We start from the raw sequence: 21,647 nt of genomic DNA, 5'->3' as shown, positions 1-21,647 counted from the left end.
CTTTAAGATGTCCAGGGGGTGTTCACCAAAATAGCTTCATTTGGAGGTTTCTTGATTGAGCTAGTCATAGCCCACTTTGACTACATTTATTTTTCCACAAGTCTATCTATAAGCTGGATTATCAAGTGGTTAACTGGGTCAAAATTCAGCTGTATTCACCCAATATCTTCTGTGTATTAACTGGATTCATTTTTGAAAGGTGTTCATTTTTTGTTTGGTGGCTTGAATCGTGATTTCAAAATAGAAGAAATCATCTGCATAACATTTGAAAGACAGGAAAGATTATTATCTGCCAGAGATTTTCTTTCCCCAGGTTCTGCACTGCAAAGCATAAAAAGAAAATCTGGGAGATGTTTGGGGATTTTTTTATATCTAGGGCTAGAAAGCCCTTTATGAATGGAAGCAGTTCTAAAATCAAGGCCGACAAAATGTCCTCATAGGGCATAAATGCTCTATAAGTTGTATGTCTCATTGGTTCAATCCACATTTCTACTATTGTCAGTTTCTTCATTTCTTTTTCCAAATATGAAATTAAATTCTATACAAATTACCTGATGTTTCCAAATAAGAAAGATAAAATCCAGATACATTTGATTTATCTGGGGGAAGCCAGACAATTTCTCCTGTAATATTTGTACCTTTACAAGTAACCTGAGGCTCTCCTGGAGCTGTTAAAAGAATAAGAATATGTTATATGAAAAATCAAACATGAAAGTAGTCTTTGTATTATAAGCACACATTACTAACTGCCATATTTTCACTAATTATAAATTACTAAGGACATTTAAAGAAATGTATCGGGCTTAAATTTGTTTTAGAATAAACAACTTGAACAAAGTAAATATCACTCCTGAGTTACATTCATGAACCTAAGCACTCCATTGACTTGCAGATGTCTGACAGCCTCTATCTCTAATATGTATTATTTTTCAGATATCTTGAGAATTCTGGATGTCACTGTGACCAAAACCTCATGTTTGTACCACTGAAAAACTTAGTAGTCATTAGAAACTGAGATGAAGGATATCCTAAATGTTTAAAATATGTATGAGGCATAATTCACATCAAGATGCACCCATTTCGAGTGTAGTTTAATGTGTTAGACAAATGTGTACCTCCATATAATCACCACCACCACCAAGCCGTAGAACACTTCTATCATCCCCAAAGTGTTTCTGTGCCACTTCCCAGTCAATCCAACCCCACATATCTTCAGATATGCCTTATCAGAGATTAAATGTGCTTTTTCATCCATTTCATGTAAATAACTAAAATTTATATCTTAGCATATAGCATTTAATGTAACAGTCTAGACATTCATCCATATTGTTGCCTATGCCAGTAGCTACTTCTTTTTTATTAATCAGTAGTGCTGCAGATTGACTATTGAGTGTCCTCTTCCCCCAGGTCCATGTGTTAAAGGCTTGGTCCCCAAGGTGATGTTCCTGGGGGATAATGGAACTTTTAGAAGTGGTGTACAATGAGAAATGCTTAGGTCATTGGGGACATGCCTTTGAATGGGACTTAGGCACATCGGGATCTTCCTCTTTTTGCTTTATGCCTCATTAGCTTAGTAGTATGCTCAATGATGAGGTCTCCACTATTGCTAGCTGGTGTTGCACCAGAGGCCCAAAGCTATCGGGTCACCCAATATTGGACTGGAACTTCTAGAACCATGATCTAAGCAAACTTTATCTATTTATAAGTTAATTGCCTCAAGTATTTCATTATAATAATGGAAAGCTGACCAATACAAGTAGTGTTCCAATATAAAGGTAAGCCACGTTTTATCCATGGTTCAAAAGTTGGTGGATATTTGAATTGTTTCCAGGTTTGGGGCTATAATAAATGAATTTACTTTGTCCTGTGAACATAATATTTTCTCTTTGGTAATATCTGGAGTGAAATTGCTGGACCATTACTTCTCATCCTCACCAGTAGTTAGTATTGTCATCTTTTTAATTTTATCCAGTTTAGTGGATGTGTAATATCATTTCATCATATTATTTTGATTTGCATTTCCCAGATGGCTAATGATGTTGCATATCTTTTTGTACTTGTATTAGTCATTTGCAAATCTTTTTTATGAAATATGTGTTCAAAATGTTTGTCCATTTTTAACTGGGCTGTTTCATGCCGTATTTTGTAACTGAGTGAGCTCTCTCTATATATATTGGAAATTCTTCCTTTGTTGAAAAAATAATTACAGATATTTTCTCACAATCTATGGCTTATTTCTCTTAATCACTTCAAAGAGGAGGAATGTTTGATTCTGATTAAGTGCCATTTATCAAGTTTTTAAGATTATTGCTTTCTGTGTCCTATGAAAGCTTTGACGGTTAAATGCACAAAGATATCTTCCTAAATCATTGATTAAATATTTTATAATTTAAACTCTTAGATCTTCAAACCATTTTGAATCAATTTTTGTCTCTGTTATGAGGTACAAACTGATGTTCATATTTTTCCATAAAGATACCAGATTCTTTGTTGAAATGATTATCCCCCCCTCACTGAAGTATGTTTTGCTTTAATCAAATATAAAAATTAGTTAGCTAGTATTTCTATTTTGTTACACTTATTTGTCAAAATTGTAATAATTCTCACATTTAACATTAAAATACTGAATTTTTCTTATGCTGAGGATGTATTCTTACTTAGTTTTATTTGCTTTGTGTTTATCTTGGCAGTGTATGGGAAGTCTTGGATTTTGGTATCCTGTTACACCTGAGCTGTCCCTTCCATAAATAATTTAGTATCACTTTAGTATGCTCTGTCACAAGTCCTGAAGTATTATAATTAATAAATGAGTTCTGTGAATACCCAGATTTCAGGATTAATACAGAAAAATTAGTTGTATTTCTATATCCTAACTGTATAATCTGAAAATGAAATTAAGAAAATAATGGTATTAATAAGTAGGAGGCAAATTAGGAATGAATCTAACAACAGAAATACTAGATCTGAAACTACAAACCATTTTAAATAAAAATTAAAGAAGACTTAAATTAATAGAAAGTCACTCTATGTTCCTGGACTGGAAGACTAAGAGCGTTAAATGAACATTCTCCACAAAGTCATCTCCAGATTCGTTGTAATTTCAGTCAGAATCCCAGTGGAAATCTTTATAGAAACTGACAAGTTGATCCTAAAACTCATGTACACTTTCTAGGGCCACTGTATATTCCAATTTTAAGGAAAAAGACTAAAATTTAACAATACATTTTTAAATTTCAAAAATTACTACAAATCAACAGTAACAAATGATCTAGTACGGAAGTAAAACATAGGTGTGTAAATCAATGGAATAGAACTGAAAGCCCAGAAATAAATATCATTATGGTCTACTAATTTTTGATAAGACTGGTAAGATCCTCTGACAGGAAAAAGAATAATGTTTTCACTAGCTCAACTGATGTCCTGTGCTAGTACAACTAGATCGATAAAAAAGAAAGAAACTAGACACTCACCTTACACCATATACAAATATTAAGTAAAATAGATTACAAAGCTAAATTTAAGAGCTAAAGCCATAAAATTCTTAGAAAAATATATAAGGATAAATCTTTCTGGTCTTTGACTTGACGATGAATTTTTATATATGATACTAGAAGCAGGAGCAACAAAAAATTCAAGTAGGTAAAATGAACATCATCAAAATTTAAAACTTTCATACTTCAAAATCTATTGAAAAAGTGAAATGACCACTCACAGAATAAAAAGATATTTTAAAATTACATATGTAACAAAGGACTTGTGTCTAAAACAATTTAAAAACTCAGAAGTCAATAAAAATTTCAGTTAAAAAGTCAAAAGATTTGAATAGATAAATGATATATAAATGGCCGATAAACACGTAACTCTTACTCCATATCAGTATTATTAGAAAATTAAGTCCAAAATACAATGATCCACCACTTCACATGTACAACCACAGCTGAAATACAAATGATAGCTTTAACAGGTGTTGTCAAGATGTGAAGAAACTGGAACCTTCATACATTGCTGGGGAAAATATAAAATGGTGCATCCACTTTACAAAGAGTTGGCAGTCCTTCAAAATGCAAAATATAAAGGTGAAATATGATTTAAAAATTTCAGTTCCTTGTATATGCTCAGGAGAAATGAAAATGTTTCTCTACATACTTCTTGTATGCAATGACATCTTTTTAGTTTTGTAGCAGTTATTAATAAATCGTCAAAAATATAATTAATTCGTTTTTCTAGCAAATTTAAATTTAGTTAGAATCTTCATATTTTTAAATAATAGTGGAATTTTAGCACTTTTTAACTTTTTTCTCTCCCCAGACTCTATTAATTGCCATAATCTTACCTCTCAGTTATATCATTATCATGTTGTACTATTGTTGTGTTATTACTTACATTGATGGCAATTTGAAAGCAGTAATTACTATTTTGCCATCAATACTTAGATTTACCACTTTGCTTTATGAGTTTCTTTTGCTTATTTTACTACTATCAGAGGCAGGATCTGACAAAGGGGAAGAGGGCACAAAAATACAAAAAGAAGTGACTATTATAAAAGGAAGGGTAAATTAAATGATAAAAAAGAGAATGAAACAATTTACTTATTAACATGACAACGTAACAGACTACAATTTGAACAATAACAAAAAAATTGGCATAAGTTTTTGCCTTGAGTAATTTATTTTTAAATTCAATTTTAAAAATTTGTCCTCTAAAGTCCCATAGTTTTCTATTATTATCCAAAATTAAAAGGACAGGAAAGGCTATGCAGTTTTACATATAAATTTAAGTAATATACTCACCTCCCCAATCTGTTTCGACATATATAATTTCATTTCTGTAGCTCTGGCCTTTATAGGACACTCGTGAACTACAGTTATACTTTGTTTTGGGAAGAAGGCCTTTTAATTCAATTGATTGGTTATAAAATTGGAAATTACCTGAAAGAAAGAAATATTGCATATGTTATATTAACACACAAGTTTCTTCTTTTGTATTTATGCAGAAATATATATTTCTTTTCTTTCTTTTCCTTATTTGTAACACTATGATATTTCTTAGATTAAAAACCAATGCCAATGGTTCAAATAAAAAGTCAAAAATCTTGAAAATGATTTTGCTATGCTCAACTTTCAAAAAAATACTTTGCAAGTATAATTTCAAAGTGGCTCTAATTTAACTGATGGAATGAGGCCTTAGATTAGGATTCTGTACTCAAAACCTTAGATTACACCTTGGTAGCCTATTATGGTTACATCTAAAATGCCCCCAAAATGTCACATGCTCAGAGGTGGGCTTTCAGAAGGTGACTGGGTCATGGGGGCACTATCCTCATCAGGGGATTGTCTACTGATGAGTTCATAGCTGAATGTGCTGTTAGAAGATGGGGCCTGCTTGAAGGAAGTAGGTCACTGAGAGTATGCCTTTCCCCCTGGCTCTTCCCTCTTTTTCTACCTCCTGGCTTCTGTGAATTGAGAAGCTTTCTTCTGCCATACCCTTTTGCCATGCTGTTTCTATCTTGGGGCCAGCCAACCATGGACTGAACCCTCTGAAATAATGAGTTAAAATCAAGCACTCCTCCTTAAATTGTGGGTGTCACATATTTTGTCCCAGTGATGGGAAAGCTGACACACAGCCTTTGCCTAAAGAGATTTTCTAAATATATGATTTTTCTTGTCAGTCTATATGTGTTAGTTTTTACGTTCCTTATATTGCTTATATCACAGCCACTTATTCCCCTTAACATGATGATTACAACCAATGCCACATTCCATCATGTGTGTATGTATGTATGTTAGCATATGTGTGCACATACATAACGATTTATGTTTTGCCAAATACAGCCTGGCTTTATGCTGAGGATAGGTGAGTCTCTCCCATTAAATTCTAATACACTGAAAAGGAAATGTTATCTCAATCCAAAACCATATTCACTCCTATGAGTGCTTGCTCTTTTCCTGTTAAACAAGCATGCATGAAATTGTGTACCAGTTCTGTTGAAAGAAGCCTGACAAAGTAGACTCTTGACCCAATAATCTTATACCTTCTTTTTCTTTCTAACATAGTATATGTATCACCACTCTGTTGTAACACCCTTCTCTCCTAATCTCTTCAGCAATACCTGGTGTATAACAATCATCAAAAAAATTCTGTAAAATAATTAACTTTTATTATTTTGATATTTACATTTCAAGATGAGTATTTATTTTGGAATCTCTTTGAGTGGCATAGGTAATAATTATTTGACTTCAAACATACCAGAAACCAAAAGGAAGAGGAAGAAAAGAGCATAGAGGACAATATCTAGAACAGTTTCTACAACAAAAAAATCTGTGATGAACATTACATTCTTACCACATTGAAATTCATATCTAAAATTTTCAGTACAATTAAAATGCTCCTTTTCCCAACATAAATGAATTGAAGTATCTGCTACTTCTTTTGGTGTACAATCAATTAACTGAAACTTTTCATATTCTGTCAAGAAGATATAGAAATAGACAATTAATAGTACATAATATGCACATTTCTCAACTAAAGTCACTGATATAGAATTTGGCAAGCATTTAGAGTGCTTTGAAAAAAAATGTAATAACTCTCAAGATTTGATATTTCTTGATTACTTCATTAATATTAAGCTTTATTTTTAATTGACACATAATTGTATGAATTTGTGGTGTGCGAGATGGTACTTTGATACATGTATACATTGTGTGATAATGATCAAATCAGGGTAATTAGCATACATCACTTCAAATATTTAACGTTTATTACAGTACTGTATTTATTATTGTTTCAATATTAGGCACTTAAGTTTCATTTAGAATTATGCTACTTTTAAAAATGAAACTTAAGCAAACATCTAAATAAAACTATAGTTTTGTACATTTTAAAACACTTCATTTTGATTTCTTAATTATATCTTTTTTGTAAGCCGATTCTGTTAACTATTTTGATTGATCGATTATTACACGGAATAATAGGGTCTTCTCTTTTAGGGTAGGCATTTTTAAATATTGACATTTTCTGTGTTGAAATGATGACTTATTTCATAGTATTATAGGAAAATGAATAAGTTAGATGGATTTTCTCAAAACACACTGGAATTCTAAATATTTGAAGTGTTAATAAATTCCTCAGTAATCTCAAACTTTTAAATTATATAAGATATTTTAGACAATTGCGCAGAATCCCTCTTCCAAGATACATTTGGTTAAGAAATGCTTCAGTAGACACTGCTTCGCATTTTCTGTCTCTTCTCTCTTCCAGCAGTGGCAAAACCGGCTCAAATTCCTTAATGTCACTGCAATTCTCCTTTCTTGTTTGTTTGTTTGTATTTTGAGACAGGGTCTCACTACCTAATTCAGGCTCTCCTTGAACTTACTACATAGCCAGGCTGGCCTTGAACCAGTGGTGATCCTACTGCCTCAGTTTCCTAAGTGCTGAGATCACAGGCAGGCGCCACCATGCCTGATTAGTTCTCCTTTTTTTTTTTTTGTTCTCCTTTTTGTTTCTTTCCATAAACATCAAATCCTTGACTCTGTGTTTTTCCTTAACACTCAGGGCAAAGTTGTATCTAAAAGGATAAAATGAGTAATGTGTAATGACTTGAATTAAGTAAAAGACAGAAAAGAGAAAGCTTGTCTACAATCACCTAGTAAGATAAGTTATATGAAATCTACATGAACCTCTGTGTAAGAGAAGTAAAAGAAAGTAAATGAAGTAAAATGAAAAAAGTAAACCTACTTCTCTGTAAAAGAAGTAGGAGGGGTAACTAAAGATATAAAGAGAAGGCTTATATTACTTCCTGATTTTTACTTGATTAGGAAAGCATAAAATTCCACTCTTGACTTTCTTTCCTTCAGCTTGGATCTCTGCTCTCTTACCACACGGGTTCCTGGGCTCACTAGAACATGCATTCGTGGATCTGTACTGTCCCTATGAACATACAAACACCAGTGGCTGGATATTTACCTGGTGGTACATCTAATTGGAAAACTGAAGGTGGATGACATGAATCATCAGCTATTTCAATACTAGGATGTGAACATTCTCTTAGATTTTCCAAGTCTTCACATTTCACAGAATTACATGTCGCGGTAGCAGGAAGATTTAGTTTTGCTCTAAATAATGTACTGTTCTTGTCATATGTGTATGTCACAGAGACATCACCATATTTTTCAACTGAAAGAAAATAAAAATGAGAATTATCCTTTATTCAGAATGAATAGATATACATTAAGTACAAATGCCTTAATATATATTTTCAAAAATGTCAAATCATGGGGCCAGGGATTTAGCTCAGTGGTTCTGCCACCTGCCTCACAAATGCAAAGACCCTAGTTTGATCCCTGGTACCAAAAAAAAAAAAAGTCAAATCACTAAAAGATCCCCAGAAATATGAAAAGTAGATGTGCATGAGGTGCTTCCATATCATTCTTTAATAGTTCTCTTCACCTTTCAAGAACTTCAGCTTATAAATTTATATTAAGTAATTATTACATTTAATTTCTGTCTTCCTAAGTGGATTATAAATTCCATGAGAGTAAAACCAGTCTATTTATTTGATCACTGCCATAAATCCGGGTCCATGAATAATATCTGTTATTGATAAGAGCTCAATAATTATTTGTTAATCCACAAAAGAATAACACAAAAAATAAAATCAAAAGAAGCCGAGCATGGTAGTGCATGCTTGTGATACTAGCACTAGGGAAGCTTAGGCAGAAGGATCACCACAAATTCAAGGCCAGCCTGGGCTACATAGTGAGTTCGAGGCCATGCTGAACTGCATGGCAAGACCCTGTCTCAAAAAAGAAAAGCATCGAACTAATATTCTCTTCTTTTTTACAATTGCCTTTGTTGTATGAAACGTAGTAACACATTTCTCCAAATATTTGGAATGTTTATTATTCAGAAACCATAGGCCCTCATTCAACGCTTTAATTAATGTAAAATTATCACTGACAACAATAAACACTTCCTAAACTTTATTCATTGTCAATAACTTCTACTGACTGGTAAAAATATCTTTGAGCAAATATTAATTTAATCATTTATTTTACTTAACAAAAATCATTCAGCCATTGTTATGTTTCAGATGCTATCCCAAGCACCAGGAATAAAAAAGCAAATCAGACACAGTTAGCTTTTTAAGAAGTGCAGTCGAATGCGGAGCACACACAGACTGGACTGCAGAGGTCAAACAAGGGCAAGGTTATGCCCAAAATAACCTGGGGCTAGAGAGAGCTGTGGATTCCGAGCGGGGGGATGGAAGAGGGTTTCCTGAGAAGACGGCTCACACTGTATTATACAGGTGAGCAGGACATACATGAACAAATGCAGGGGCTGGAGAAGAGGGAGGGGAGAGAACTGCAAAGATAGAACAGGAAGGGGAGCAGACGCAGAGGTGGGGGGTCTGTGTTTGGGAGGCTGCAGGAAGGTTGCTGAAGTAAAGAGCTACGGGCAATGGTGCCAGGGGAGAGGGACAGAAGCTGAACATGAAGGGTCCCGTTAGCAACGGGGACACTTGAAGTCTGACCTTGACACTAACTGCGTGAAGAGCTCCTGAAGGATTTAGAAGTGAACAGAACGATATGCCTGACCACACAGGAGGAGCTTGTTTCCGTTGAGAAAAGAGGAAGAAAATGAGTAAAGGATAGATACAAGCAGTTCTCAGATTTCAGGCTTGAGCCAGCCCCTGTAGAGAGAGAGAGAAAGAGAGACAGAGACAGAAAGACAGAGACAGAGAGACAGATACAGTTTTTCTTTTTGATGAGCTTTCAAAATATTATCCACATTTGATATTAACCATCACACTGAATCCTTCCCCCATCCCAAAGCAAACTTGCTATCATATTATTTTACAGATACCTCAGCTGTAGTTAAGTGGCTTCAGAATTATCTAGCTAGTAAGTTTTAATATAGGTACTCAAAATCAGGTTTGAAAATGAAATCCAACAATCTTGTCACTGCTGAATACCGGCCTTCAGAACTGGAGCTAGTTATTATTGAGAATTTAGAACCAGTGAGCCTAGTTGAAAGCTTGGAATGAAGAAACAGTGCAACTGTAAAGTGACATGCACTGTTTCTAAAACAAACAAACAAACAACAAAAACTAACTTACCGCATGGAGTTGAGGCTGTGGTAGGAACTGCAATAGAGAAGAAAAGGAAGGTAAATTATTAAAATTCTATTTTAGCATGTATTTGGGGAAAGGTGATTTACAATGTTTCAACTTGATAAACTGTAGAATCTATCTAGCTTTAACACATAATACAGAGTTTGCCAAGTATCATGTTATAATAATCCAGTAACATGAAACAATTTTATAAATTAGTGCAATAAACAAAATTTTGATAACATTAACATTTTTGTGAAATATCTGATTGTGGCGTGGCAATACGCCTGAATAGTCGTGCTCCCAAAACTCTCAGAATGGTCTCCATCCCCTTTGTTGACCTAAAAGTAGATGTATACAACTCTAACCCTTATAGAATGAAGTTTATCCTTTATATTCTTTTAAAAAAAAAATAGACAATAGGCAAGGGGTGCCTTGTTTCTATTGTAACTTTTGCCAGCAAAAATGCTTTCCAAACAAATAGTATCTTATGTGAGTCCACGGATTTAACTAGAGAATGTGGAAGCTAAGGGGTCTCTGCCAGTCTCTTAGATTGCAAGCACTTGGGAAGCAGGGTAGACTCAGGGGCTGTGTCTTCCCTCGCCCCTTCAGACACAGCCATTGCTGTGGGCAATCTAGGGAGGCCCCATCCTTTAACTCCACGTCCCTCCCTGCTTGACTGAACCTCCTCTCTTAGAAAGGAGACCCCCTTCGACAGACTTAGTCTTTTCCACTGGTAGAGAATAGGTAAGCCCACTGTTAGAGAAGGAAGTTCTAGCAGTTTAGATTATTTCTCATGCACGTTCGCATAAAATACACCTCTCCTGGGGGGGCTACTGCAACCATGGAGGGGTAGAGGAACTTCATGTCCTGATCTCATCAGCTGTGGCACTGCTAAACGGAAAACAATCTAAGAGTTCCTGAGCTCTCGGGGTCAAAACACTACATTGAACTGGGCAGAGAAAGCAGCCCAAGGCGGAGAGGTGGGCTGTGTGGGGGTGAGGTGCCTGCATGACTGGGGGTGAGGTTGTCACCTATTGCTGTGCTTGGCGGGAGAGTGCTTGCTGCAGGGCTCTGTGTGGATGCTGCGGTGGCTACAGAGACGAGACCTGCAAGGGAAGGAACAGAAGATGAAAGTTAATGAGTCCGTTCTCCTGGAGGGCAAAGGGAATCCTGTGCCACAAAGAAAACCTTTGCTCTAGGCAACCTCATTTCAATCGATACTTGCTGTTTTTAAAGACCAAAGACTCATCTACAAACCATGCTTCCAGATAAGTAACATTTCAAGGAATTTGACAAACTCAACATTGTCTGTGTTGAAGGAAAACTATTCTTTTCTTGGTATAATTCTTCCCTGGTGCGCAAGCTTCCTCACACTATTCTTTCCCCTGTCGATTACGGTCCTCCTTGTTTGGGTTGCCAATAGGGGTAAAGGTTACTCTTTCAAAATGTCTATTGAACATCAGGCTTGCTGCTTATTCTGTCTTTGATCAGTCTTATCAAAAGAGTACATCATGTCCATTTTTGTAGAAGGAAAAGTATTAGTATGTTGTCCTGACTGGCTAGAAAATTGAAGAAGCTGGATTTGATCCTAGGGCTCTCTGCTATTAAAGCCTGTTGTCTGTTCTTCTTTGCCATGAACTTCGTGTTTATTTTATAATAATAAAACAAAATATCCCCCAGAGAAAGCTTACTAGTAAGTTTATTTTGCCTAATTTAGCATCAAGATATGAAAGTTTATAAAACAGGAAACCTGAAAATATTTGGAGTAAAATTAAAGAGCTACGTTCGAGTTTGGAGTTTCCATTTCATTAGCTGCAGCCTAAGACACCTGGCACATGCTGCTCAAACCTGAGGAGGTATCTGGGGTGCTGGTGTTGGAGGTGTGTGCAGGTAAGGCAGCAGAGCTGTCGTGTGCAGGGCTGAGGGTGGCTGCTGGGGTGAAGCTTGTGTCTGCAGGAAAGGTGGCAGTTGTTCTCTCTCCTGGAATACCTGCAACCAGAAGGGCCGTCAGCATTGTCGCTGGTCCTGCCACACGAGGGCAGAGAGCAGCCCGCCGACAAACACTTGATGACTGCAGCTAAGAAACAGCAACAGGCAATGAAGCACAGCTACTGCACCACAGTATACGCATTTCACAAAACTGCACCACAACACGCGGACTTACGGAAAAGATGGATTTAGGGGCACAAGATGGGATCCTATACAGCTCTACTTTCAGACCACAGATAGTTTGGACAGCCCAGGGAGGCCAAGCCTCCAAACTGAGCGCTGCCTTGGGCAATATTTAAAAATTCATCAGTGCTGCAGAGAGAGGTGTTGTCTTGGAGGTACTGAAACCACATAGACTGAAGAACTCTGAAGATAAAAGGCCGTTCGGGGTGGCCAGGAGGAAGTGGGACCCGGCACCTGCGGAGCGCCTCTCATGAGCGAGTGCGCCTCCCCGGGAGACCTCCACATGCAGGTGCTCGATTTTAATTTTCTTAAAATAGAGCTGAAAGGGCTCCTGCCTGTGCAAAGCTGAGCTCCTTCTGGTTGAAGGTTACAATTCTGTTTTCATTATGTAATCTCCCTTGGCAGGAGAGAAAACCAAATTGGTTCAGAACCAACAAACTTCACATTATACTGACATAATTCCCTTCTTTCCAATCAGACGTGAACTAACCAGTATAGAATCAGGGCTGTGGCAGAAGAAGCTGCACATTGTACTCAGTTAAGACTTTTCGTTGTCCAGCCCTAGACATCACGCACACAATCACAGCACAGGCACTCCATTTAAATTCATAGTGTGCTACCAGATGACTAGCACTATGCTAGTTGCTATGGAAAAAGCAAAAGAAATCTGAGCTAGCCCAAATTTGAGGGCTTCTTTAGTTATTTCACGCTCAAGGTCCCTGTGGCCATCAGCTCAATGATATAAAACAGTGTCTCATTTAACAGTCAGATTCTCTGCTTCCTCAATGACATAGGTATGCACCTTCTGAAAATGGCTTTGATATGGGTTGGCAGACATGTTCCACTTACAAACGGATTGCAGTCCGTAACTTAGCACATCTTTTGGGATTGGAAATTTATTTCCCAACCCACTGAGACTGAGTTTTCAGGTCCTTCTTCAAAAGTCACTATATCCAAATGTAACTAATTCACTCAAAAGACTGAATAAACTAAGCAGAGTTCATCAGTTCTGGATGCTGAGTAGGACTCTAAAGAAATACAAGTATTCATTTGCCTTTTTAAAAATTCATGTAGACACAGAACTGGCCCCTCTATAAGTTTTAAAAGCAGCGAGGTTTGTCTTCAGTCTTGTTGCATCTTCTTTTCTACTCTCTGTCACTCATTTCTCTCCCCCATAGGTGCCCTTGTCCCCAGTGCTGTCCTGAATCTCCCATCTCACCTTCTTCAGGTTCCCAACCTCCCTTCTTCCTCTGAAAACTCATTTCTCTTGTTAAATAGGTAATCTCAGCCACACTTGGGGAGTGGCATTCAAATTTTAATTAGGCAGATTAATCTTAACAGATCTTTAATTAGTGGACTTAGCCACTGAGAGGATAATTTTTTGATCAGTGCTGAGCAGCCTACTTTGTAGGCTTTGACAACCAGCTCCCAAGAGTCTGTCCTCCTTGGTTACTTTAAAGCTTCTTCCTCTCCACAACTTTCGAGTCTATGAATTTGTGGAGAGCACCACATTTTTTCTCCAATGGTTCTCTGGCAGATGGAGACAGGGGAACAAAAAAAGAGAAGAGGGCAGCTTTTCTCCTAGTTTAAAGTGTGATGATTCTCATGCTGAGGGAACAGTGATAATCAATATTTCAAAACAATCATTATCCCATCTGATGTGCTTGACTTCCATGTCTCAGTCACACCTAAAGCAAGAGCTCTTCACTGAAGGCCGTGTAGGCCTTCCGGTTATCTGTGAGTTTAGGAACTGAGAAACCATGTACTTGTTTTCCTGCATAAAAGGGGGTCCATATAACGATTTGGACACTGATTTTGGAAAAACAAGGGAGAAGGGAGACTTTTATAAATACAGAGATGCTAAGCTGAAAGCCTCTTGATGCTTAAATAGGAAATATGAGCATCTGTTTCATAATCATTTCAAAAAGAACAGTTACATTGTACTTACAATTTCTCAGTGCTCTTCACCGATAATAAGGAGTCACTTTCCTGCTATTCCTAACAGTTAAGGTGTTGATTTGAGGTGCTGGGGCAGAGTCCACCATATTATTCTTTATTACTTGCTCCAAAAGAGGTTTTCACTACAAATTGCCCAAACTATAAGGAAATATAGAGTATCCTTGCTAACAGTTTCTGCCTGAGCACATTTTTGTTGTGTCCTCCCTTGTAATTATTATTCCATCTCCTTTACAACCTCTGTTATGTAGCTTCTCACCCTATGGGTAACTGTGAAATTCCAATTTGTTTCAATTTGTTTGAAATTTCAACTTGTTCAACATTGAATAAAAGTCTGTATTTTTTCCCCCACACCATTCTTAAGTGCAGCAGTAGTCAAGTACTCTATCTGCTCAAGCCTTAAGGCCCCGCAAACCTGCTGGTTCAGGCCCGCCTGGGGCGGGCTCGCGTGTGGTAAGGTCAGCCTGGCCGCTGAGTGTCTGAGGGTCAGCTCCTCCGGTAGAGGGCGCCTGCGAGTCGGCGTGCGTGCGAGGGAGAGGATTCGGTGTGGTTGCAACACCTGAGGCAAGAAAGTGAAATCATCGCATCAATCTTCCCCCGCTGCAGATGAAAATTTAAATACCAAGAGCTTAATAAGAAGCAAACTGCTGTCACAGTTTACCAGACCGTGAAATGACCCGATCTACTAAAAGACTGAAGCTCTCTGGGCAGGAAGTGGCGCCCTGAGCTCCCCAGGTACAGATTCCCGGGCGCCCCTGGGCTGCCTGAGGCCTCAGAAGGTGCCGGATTCCAGGTAGCACTTGCACTTGCAGATCGTGATGGGTTTTGTGAATTCACCACCAACTTTACAAACTGAAAACCGGGACGTTTCTTTGTTGGTCGAATAAGAATGAAATCCTCCATAATGCTATCATCTCTTACACATCACACAGAAGAAAGAGGAAAATGGACACGAAATATAGCAGGCGTCGAATGGGTAGAATAGCCAAACAGTACGCTCATCGTTATGAAAAATTAAAGAAATGTAAGTCAACATGGAATATTTTTAACTATTGTCATGGCAATTTTCATAGACTGATAATATCTGACCTTGCAGGTGTGGAAATAGTGATACGTGTGTGTCTATACACATATGCACACACACACACACAGAGTCATTTCCTAGGAGGCTGGAAGTCATTTCATAATGGTTAAAATGATATATTAAAGGAACAGTATTCGAAATGATGTTATTTCCACTGGACATGTAAATTACATGTAAAATATTTCTATGTGTCTGTTTATACATAGATATGTCCATATTAATACTTTGGAACATGCATAGATGATTTTTATAAAAATAATATTCCACACTTTAGTGTTGTGCATGTGGATGTTTATTGTAATCATTTTCAAAAAAGAAAAATCTTGAAACATGTACACTATATCATTAGAAAAGTGAATGGAAGGGCCAGGGATTTAGCCACCGCCTGCCTCACAAGTGCAAGGTCCTGAGTTTGATCTCAGTAACATTAAAAAAAAAAAAAGAAGAAGAAGAAAGAAAGAAAAGAAAAGAAAAGTGAATGAAACAATTTTTTCCTAGGTATATGGATAAACAAGAAATATTCTATTTTATTTAAAAGCAGAGGAAACATTCCATGCACATTTCACTATCAAGATATTGTGCCAGAATAAGTCAGTATTGTATTATTATTCGCCTTTATTTCCAACCTGTTTCATTTAAGTTTGTTCTTTAACAGTCTATCTGTAAATCTATGGTTTTAATATGATCGGGTATAAAAATGATATGTGTGAGCAAAGATTTAGGAATATTGCATGTGTCTGTTTTGTGTGTGTGAAGTGAAATCTGGAATCCTTAAAATGGAAAGCTGAGTCACATGACTTAGGCAGTGAAAACATCTAGCACAGTGGTGGCGAACCTGTGGCCCATGTGCCACAGCAGACACAAAGAGCCCTTTCTGTGGGCACACGAAACGAGTACTCCAGCATCACCCCAGCAGCCCAGCACTGGATAACAGCGCACATGGGGCAGTGTTGGCAGTTTGCGAGAAATAAGTGGGTTTTGGGTTGCAGTTTGGGCACTAGGTCTTTAAAAGGTTTGTCATCTCTGGTCTAGCATGAAATATTTTGCCTGTCATCAGCATCTTCATCCTTACATTCTTTTTATAAAAACTTCAGGCAATGAAGGTGTTTAGATCTGTTCTAAGACACTACTCTGCTATGGTGGCATGGAAAATGGGTTAAAGATTTAATATATAGTCCTGTAATCTCTAAAAGAAGGCATTATCCATTTATTTAACTGTTTACTAAAAGCCAATAAACCTCAACAGTATTGTATTTGAAACACAGCAGTGCATTCTAAACAGATGATTTTATGCATGCTTCTTTTTCAGAAAAAGCTAAATGCCACCGTTAGGCTATAAAATAGTTTAGTCCCTTATCATAGTATTCTGTAAACCTGTTTACCTAGAAAAATGACATCATAGCACATCATTTCAGAAGTGCTTGGACTGTCACCATGTTGGTAAACTGGTGTACCAAATACACTGAAATGAACATAAAATGAGCTGAAGTCACTGATACAGCAACACTGAAAGGAGCATCAGTGGTCTTCACCAGCCAATACACCTCCCATATCAATCTGATATTTTGCTATGAACATGATTACATTTACTCAATTTCCATTATTGGCTCTCACAAGTGATTAATTTGAATAAAGTTTAAATAACCCAAATATCTCTAGAAGAAACCCATATGACAAAGCTAAGTTATCAAATCTTACAGTGAATATTTTAAAATAAATGGTCTAAATTCAATAATTTCCTGATAATGCCAACTTGGAATGGAATGAGGAAATAGGAGGATTCTACTTTAGGGGACTTACTTAGGATGGCAGGAGGGAGGAAGCCCTGAAATAGGAGCTCCCACCTGTCCAAGGCTGCAGGAAATCCATGAGAGCAGGAACAGAGAATGACATGGAATGTGGACATGAGAGGACCATGGAACTCCCACTCCTGATTTTATTTAGGGGGTCATTCCTTCTCCCTTTCCTTTTCCCTAAGACATGCATGCATGCATGACTTTAGCCAACCAATTTTTATACACACCTAATAGTTCTTAAACTTTATTCACCTGAATAAAATCACACCCATAGAATCTGCACACATAATTTCAAAGAAAAACACATTTTCATTACTTCAGAATTCCTTTAAAAGATAAGCTCACTCCAACACAATTTAGATTAAGAACATTTCTGTGCCGTGCCAACCTGTCAGGTTAAGAGCATTAGCATTATCCAAAGGGTCCAGGGAAACATGAGCTGAGGAATCACTGGGACTAGGAGCAGGTGTAGTCTCTGAGGAGTCATTTCCTCTTTCAGAGATGCTTGGGGGTGAGGATACAGTGCTGAGAGCAGGCGAGGGGCTGCTAGGAGGTAGGACACTAGGCTTCTCTGGTCCGGTCAGTCCTGTTATGTCAATGGGAGATTGAAGGAGAAGATAAATATGGGCATCACATCCTGCAACATGTGGTTATCTGAGTACACTAACTCCCTAGCCCACCTGAGTATCCATCCATGCAGCACACACGCGCGCACACAAATACACTCTACATATGTGTACCTAAGGTGTATATGCATATATAATTGTATATACATAGATACAAATATGGATGCAAATGTAAGTATAATAAGAAATATAATATGCAGATATAGATAAGTAATCAAAGTATACAGTAGTAAGGATAAAAAATAGGAAAATGGACCTGAAAGCATCTATCATGGGTTCTCTTGCCATTCAGTCACTGGTTTCTCAGCTGGCTAGAGCAGGTGACAAGAATGAATCCCGGTGGGTAAAGATCCTTACAGAAAAATTTACAAGACTTATAAAATAATGGCGAAGAGTAAATTCAAAAAAGAGTATTATTATGTACTAGGATTCCAGGATTTTAAAAAATGAGAGAGAAAAGTTCTAGATACATGCAGATTTGTTATTTTTTAAAAATCAAATCCAAACCAACCAAGGAAAAGATTAGTAAACGGTTGGAAAGTAAAACTCACAGACAGGTATAGAAATGATCCACGCTTACAAAAATGTCAAAATGTCTTCAGCTTCATATTGACAAAAGAGACATAATATAAGACACTGAAGTAACATTTCCACAGCTTAAATTCACTTTAAAATGAGGGGAAATGGGACCAGTCATAGTAAAATCAGTACATGCTCAGATGATATGGGTGTACAAACGCCAGAAGTTTTCTACAGCACAAATTAGCACCATGTATTAAGGATATTTAAATCTGTTTTTGCTCTTTTACTGAAAAAGTGTATTTCCTTATTGTTTCATGATAATTTATGTAAATAATCATGTGATCTCTGGTATTTTAGAGCTCTTTTTTTCCCTAAATTTTCTGCTTGACATGGATTAACTTCTTTGAATGGCAAAGTATACATATTTAAATGCTGAATTAACCAAAAACAGATATCACACAAGTATTTTAATTCATTCAACTCAGTAAAACTAGTCAAAGAGAGAAGCACAAATATGAGAAGAGGAGAAGCAGGGAAAGCTAGAAAAGAAGTAGAAATAATTATAAGAAGAAAAAGTTAAGAAAATTGGGATATTGCTGAAGAGAGAATTAAGAAAAGGGAAATGGAAACAACTCAGAGAAATCCTAGCTTCACTTATTAGTGCTGAAGGTCAAGTGAAATTACTGTTTACTAAACACAGCTAAAAGCAATTTGGATGGTACTGAACTGGCCCAATGCCCATGCAGATGATAGTGCAGAGCTAGCCTGTGATTACAGAAATCCAAAGTGATAGTATAGTTATTATGTTATTTCCCAATGAACGTGTTCAATATCTAGACTTTATAACCAACTAACTCACAAATACATCCAGTTCGTAACAAACGTTCACTCATAATTATATGCCCACATAACCAACTGTAGACAAATAGCTACCTCCAGGCTTCAGGGTAAGAGCAAAAGTTAACCATAGTATTCTCCCATCTGCTGTACATTGACTGCCAAGGATGGAGGATAAGTACAATGTAAAGAAGAAGAGACAAAGGAAGATGGAGAGAGGGAGGGAGGGAAGGAGGGCCTTAAAATCCTGTACATTCATGTTAATTCACTGTCATCAGTATAGACCTGATAATTATTAGTTATTTTACCTTAAACCAGCTTTGGTGTTAGCAGGGTTCCAGGGTTGGTGCAATAAGCTGACTTTTAGCATCCACTCCCACTCTTGTTAGATTTGAATTACAAAGAGACTCTAAAAGGAGGATCGCTGCAAACACCCAAAAAGACAGTGCTATGCTGTTCCAATGCTAGCATGGCATTGCTAAGACTGCTTCCGGCGAAGGTGTGAAAAAGGGTGTTCAGAGAACTGCGCTCCACCTGCAAGCCTTAGTATCCTTGCTCTCACTTAAACTCTCATTTCAGAAGTAAGAATTAAAGATGACAAAACATGCTTCAGTTGCCAATTCCACGTTGTCTCTTACTTTGGAAATATTACTGGCTTCTTCTGATTGCATCCTTATTGGCAACATTTGGGAGAAAACATTCTTTTTGTGTGTTTTGGGTCCTAAGTGCAACTTACCTGCTCCCATCATTTGGAGGCTTGTTATGACAGCGAGAAATAAAGAAAACTCTCCCAATAAGAGGATGGGCCCTATGCCATTGTACCATGCATTACCCATCCCATGCTCTTCCCTCTTCTGCAAAATAACTCGCTTATATGGCTGAGATTAACTCAATCTTTCATAAAAGAGAAAGTTAAATTTCATTTTTAAAAGTGGCAGTCAGGAGTGATGGTGCACACCTGTAATCCCAGCACTCTGGAAGGTTGAGGCATGACAATGCCTCACCTCAAAGTTGCCAGCCTGTGCAAGTTAGCCACTAAGAAAGACCCTGTCTCCAAATAAGACAATTTTTAAAAAGGGTAGGGGAGTGGAGTTCAGTGCAAAGGCCCTGGGTTTGATCCCCAACACCACAAAAACAAATAAATAATAAATGCTTAGACCACTTACAGTGCTATATGGAATGACTTTCATTTACTTAAAGTGTCTTTTTAGTACTGGCTACTATAAAACTATAAAATTCTAACATTAACATTAAGACCTTTCAAAAAATAAAGAAACATCATGCCCTACCAAGGTCCCGAGTCGCGCAGAAGATGCCAAATCACCCCACTGCAGACAGGCAGGTCTGCCCATGCCCTACCGAGGTCCTAAGTGGCACGGAACACACCGAATCATACAGCTGCAGACAGGCAGGTCTGCGCACACCCTACCGAGGTCCCGAGTCAGGCAGAAGATGCCGAATCACCCCGCTGCAGATAGGCAGCCACCTGGTTCCACACTACAAAGACACAGAGGACACCAGACCACCAGACCAAGGTACTGAGTCCCACTGCTGCCGGCCCAGAGGTAGGGGCTTCTGAGCCACCGTCCCACTGCTCCTGGTCCAGAGGAAAGGGCTTCCCGGTCACCATCCCTCCTGCTGCTCCCAGCCCACAGGAAAGGGCTTTTGGGCCACCTTCTGTCCTGCTGCTCCTGGCCCAGAGGAAGGGGCTTCCGGGCCACCATCCTTCCCACCGCTCACAGCCCAGAGGTAGGGGCTTCTGAGCCACCATCCCACTGCTCCTGGTCCAGAGGAAGGGACTTCCCTGCCACCATCCCTCCCGCTGCTCCCAGCCCACAGGAAAGGGCTTTTGGGTCACCATCCCTACTGCTGCTCCTGGCCCCTGACCCACCTCTCCCAGCTCAGAGGAGGTAATCCATGCAGGCGTTAACAGACCCCTGCCCCAGTTGAAATGAGAAAACACATAAATAAGTTTCAGAACCAGACTTCCAGATCACCTACAGCAACCCCAAAGGGAGATGAGATGGAACACTCTGATACTCAACCACCTGGGCCCACTGAACTGGCAACAAAAGGGGATCTGGATAAAATGAAATCAGAAATAATTTCTCAGATAACAGGAGAAATTGTGCCCCTAGTGCAAGATATGATTAATAAATCTAGAGAGGAGCTCAGGAACATGATGGAATCCCAACATAAGAAACAAATGGAATCCATAAAACAGAAGCAAATAGATTTCCAGGACATGAAAAACTCCATTGAAAGTCTACACAGCAGAATGAGCCAATGTGAGGACAGAATTTCAGATATAGAAGATAAGATTGCAATTAGTGACCAAGAAACAAAAAATTGCTTTAAAATTATAAGGGAACATGAGAAGTCAATCCAGCTGCTGCTAGAGGATGCAAAGAAGAATAACATAAGACTGATTGGGCTCAATGAAGAAACAGGAGAGAGTGGAGATGACATAAAAAATCTCTTCACAGAAATAATGGCAGAAAACTTCCCAAGCAGGGGAAAAGAGCCTGACATACAGATAAGTG

The 21,647-nt window shown here is 37.9% G+C and overlaps 1 protein-coding gene across 7 annotated transcripts in view; it reads right to left on the bottom strand.

Annotated features, from left to right (window-relative positions):
• Positions 1–21,647, bottom strand: part of Ptprc (protein tyrosine phosphatase receptor type C) — a 113,764-nt gene that overhangs the window by 38,393 nt on the left and 53,724 nt on the right. Inside the window, exons 4-12 of one of the 7 annotated variants that reach the window (XM_087193868.1) lie at positions 17,508–17,705; positions 14,655–14,798; positions 11,960–12,100; positions 11,143–11,217; positions 10,115–10,141; positions 7,963–8,172; positions 6,343–6,465; positions 4,791–4,928; positions 552–668 (exon numbers count right to left, since the gene is read on the bottom strand). In XM_087193868.1, the coding sequence (XP_087049994.1) occupies positions 552–668; positions 4,791–4,928; positions 6,343–6,465; positions 7,963–8,172; positions 10,115–10,141; positions 11,143–11,217; positions 11,960–12,100; positions 14,655–14,798; positions 17,508–17,705 (1,173 nt within the window). The remainder of the gene's footprint in view (positions 1–551; positions 669–4,790; positions 4,929–6,342; positions 6,466–7,962; positions 8,173–10,114; positions 10,142–11,142; positions 11,218–11,959; positions 12,101–14,654; positions 14,799–17,507; positions 17,706–21,647) is intronic. The other 6 variants (XM_087193869.1, XM_087193870.1, XM_087193871.1 and 3 more) reach the window with 6 other exon arrangements.

This window comes from Heterocephalus glaber, unplaced genomic scaffold (assembly GCF_053883595.1).
Source record: "Heterocephalus glaber isolate CG9 unplaced genomic scaffold, H.glaber_assembly_v1.0 deba00001600, whole genome shotgun sequence".
Classification (NCBI taxonomy): domain Eukaryota; kingdom Metazoa; phylum Chordata; class Mammalia; order Rodentia; family Bathyergidae; genus Heterocephalus; species Heterocephalus glaber.
The sequence above is the reverse complement of the archived record's forward strand: the minus strand, read 5'-3'. Positions and strand labels throughout refer to the sequence as shown.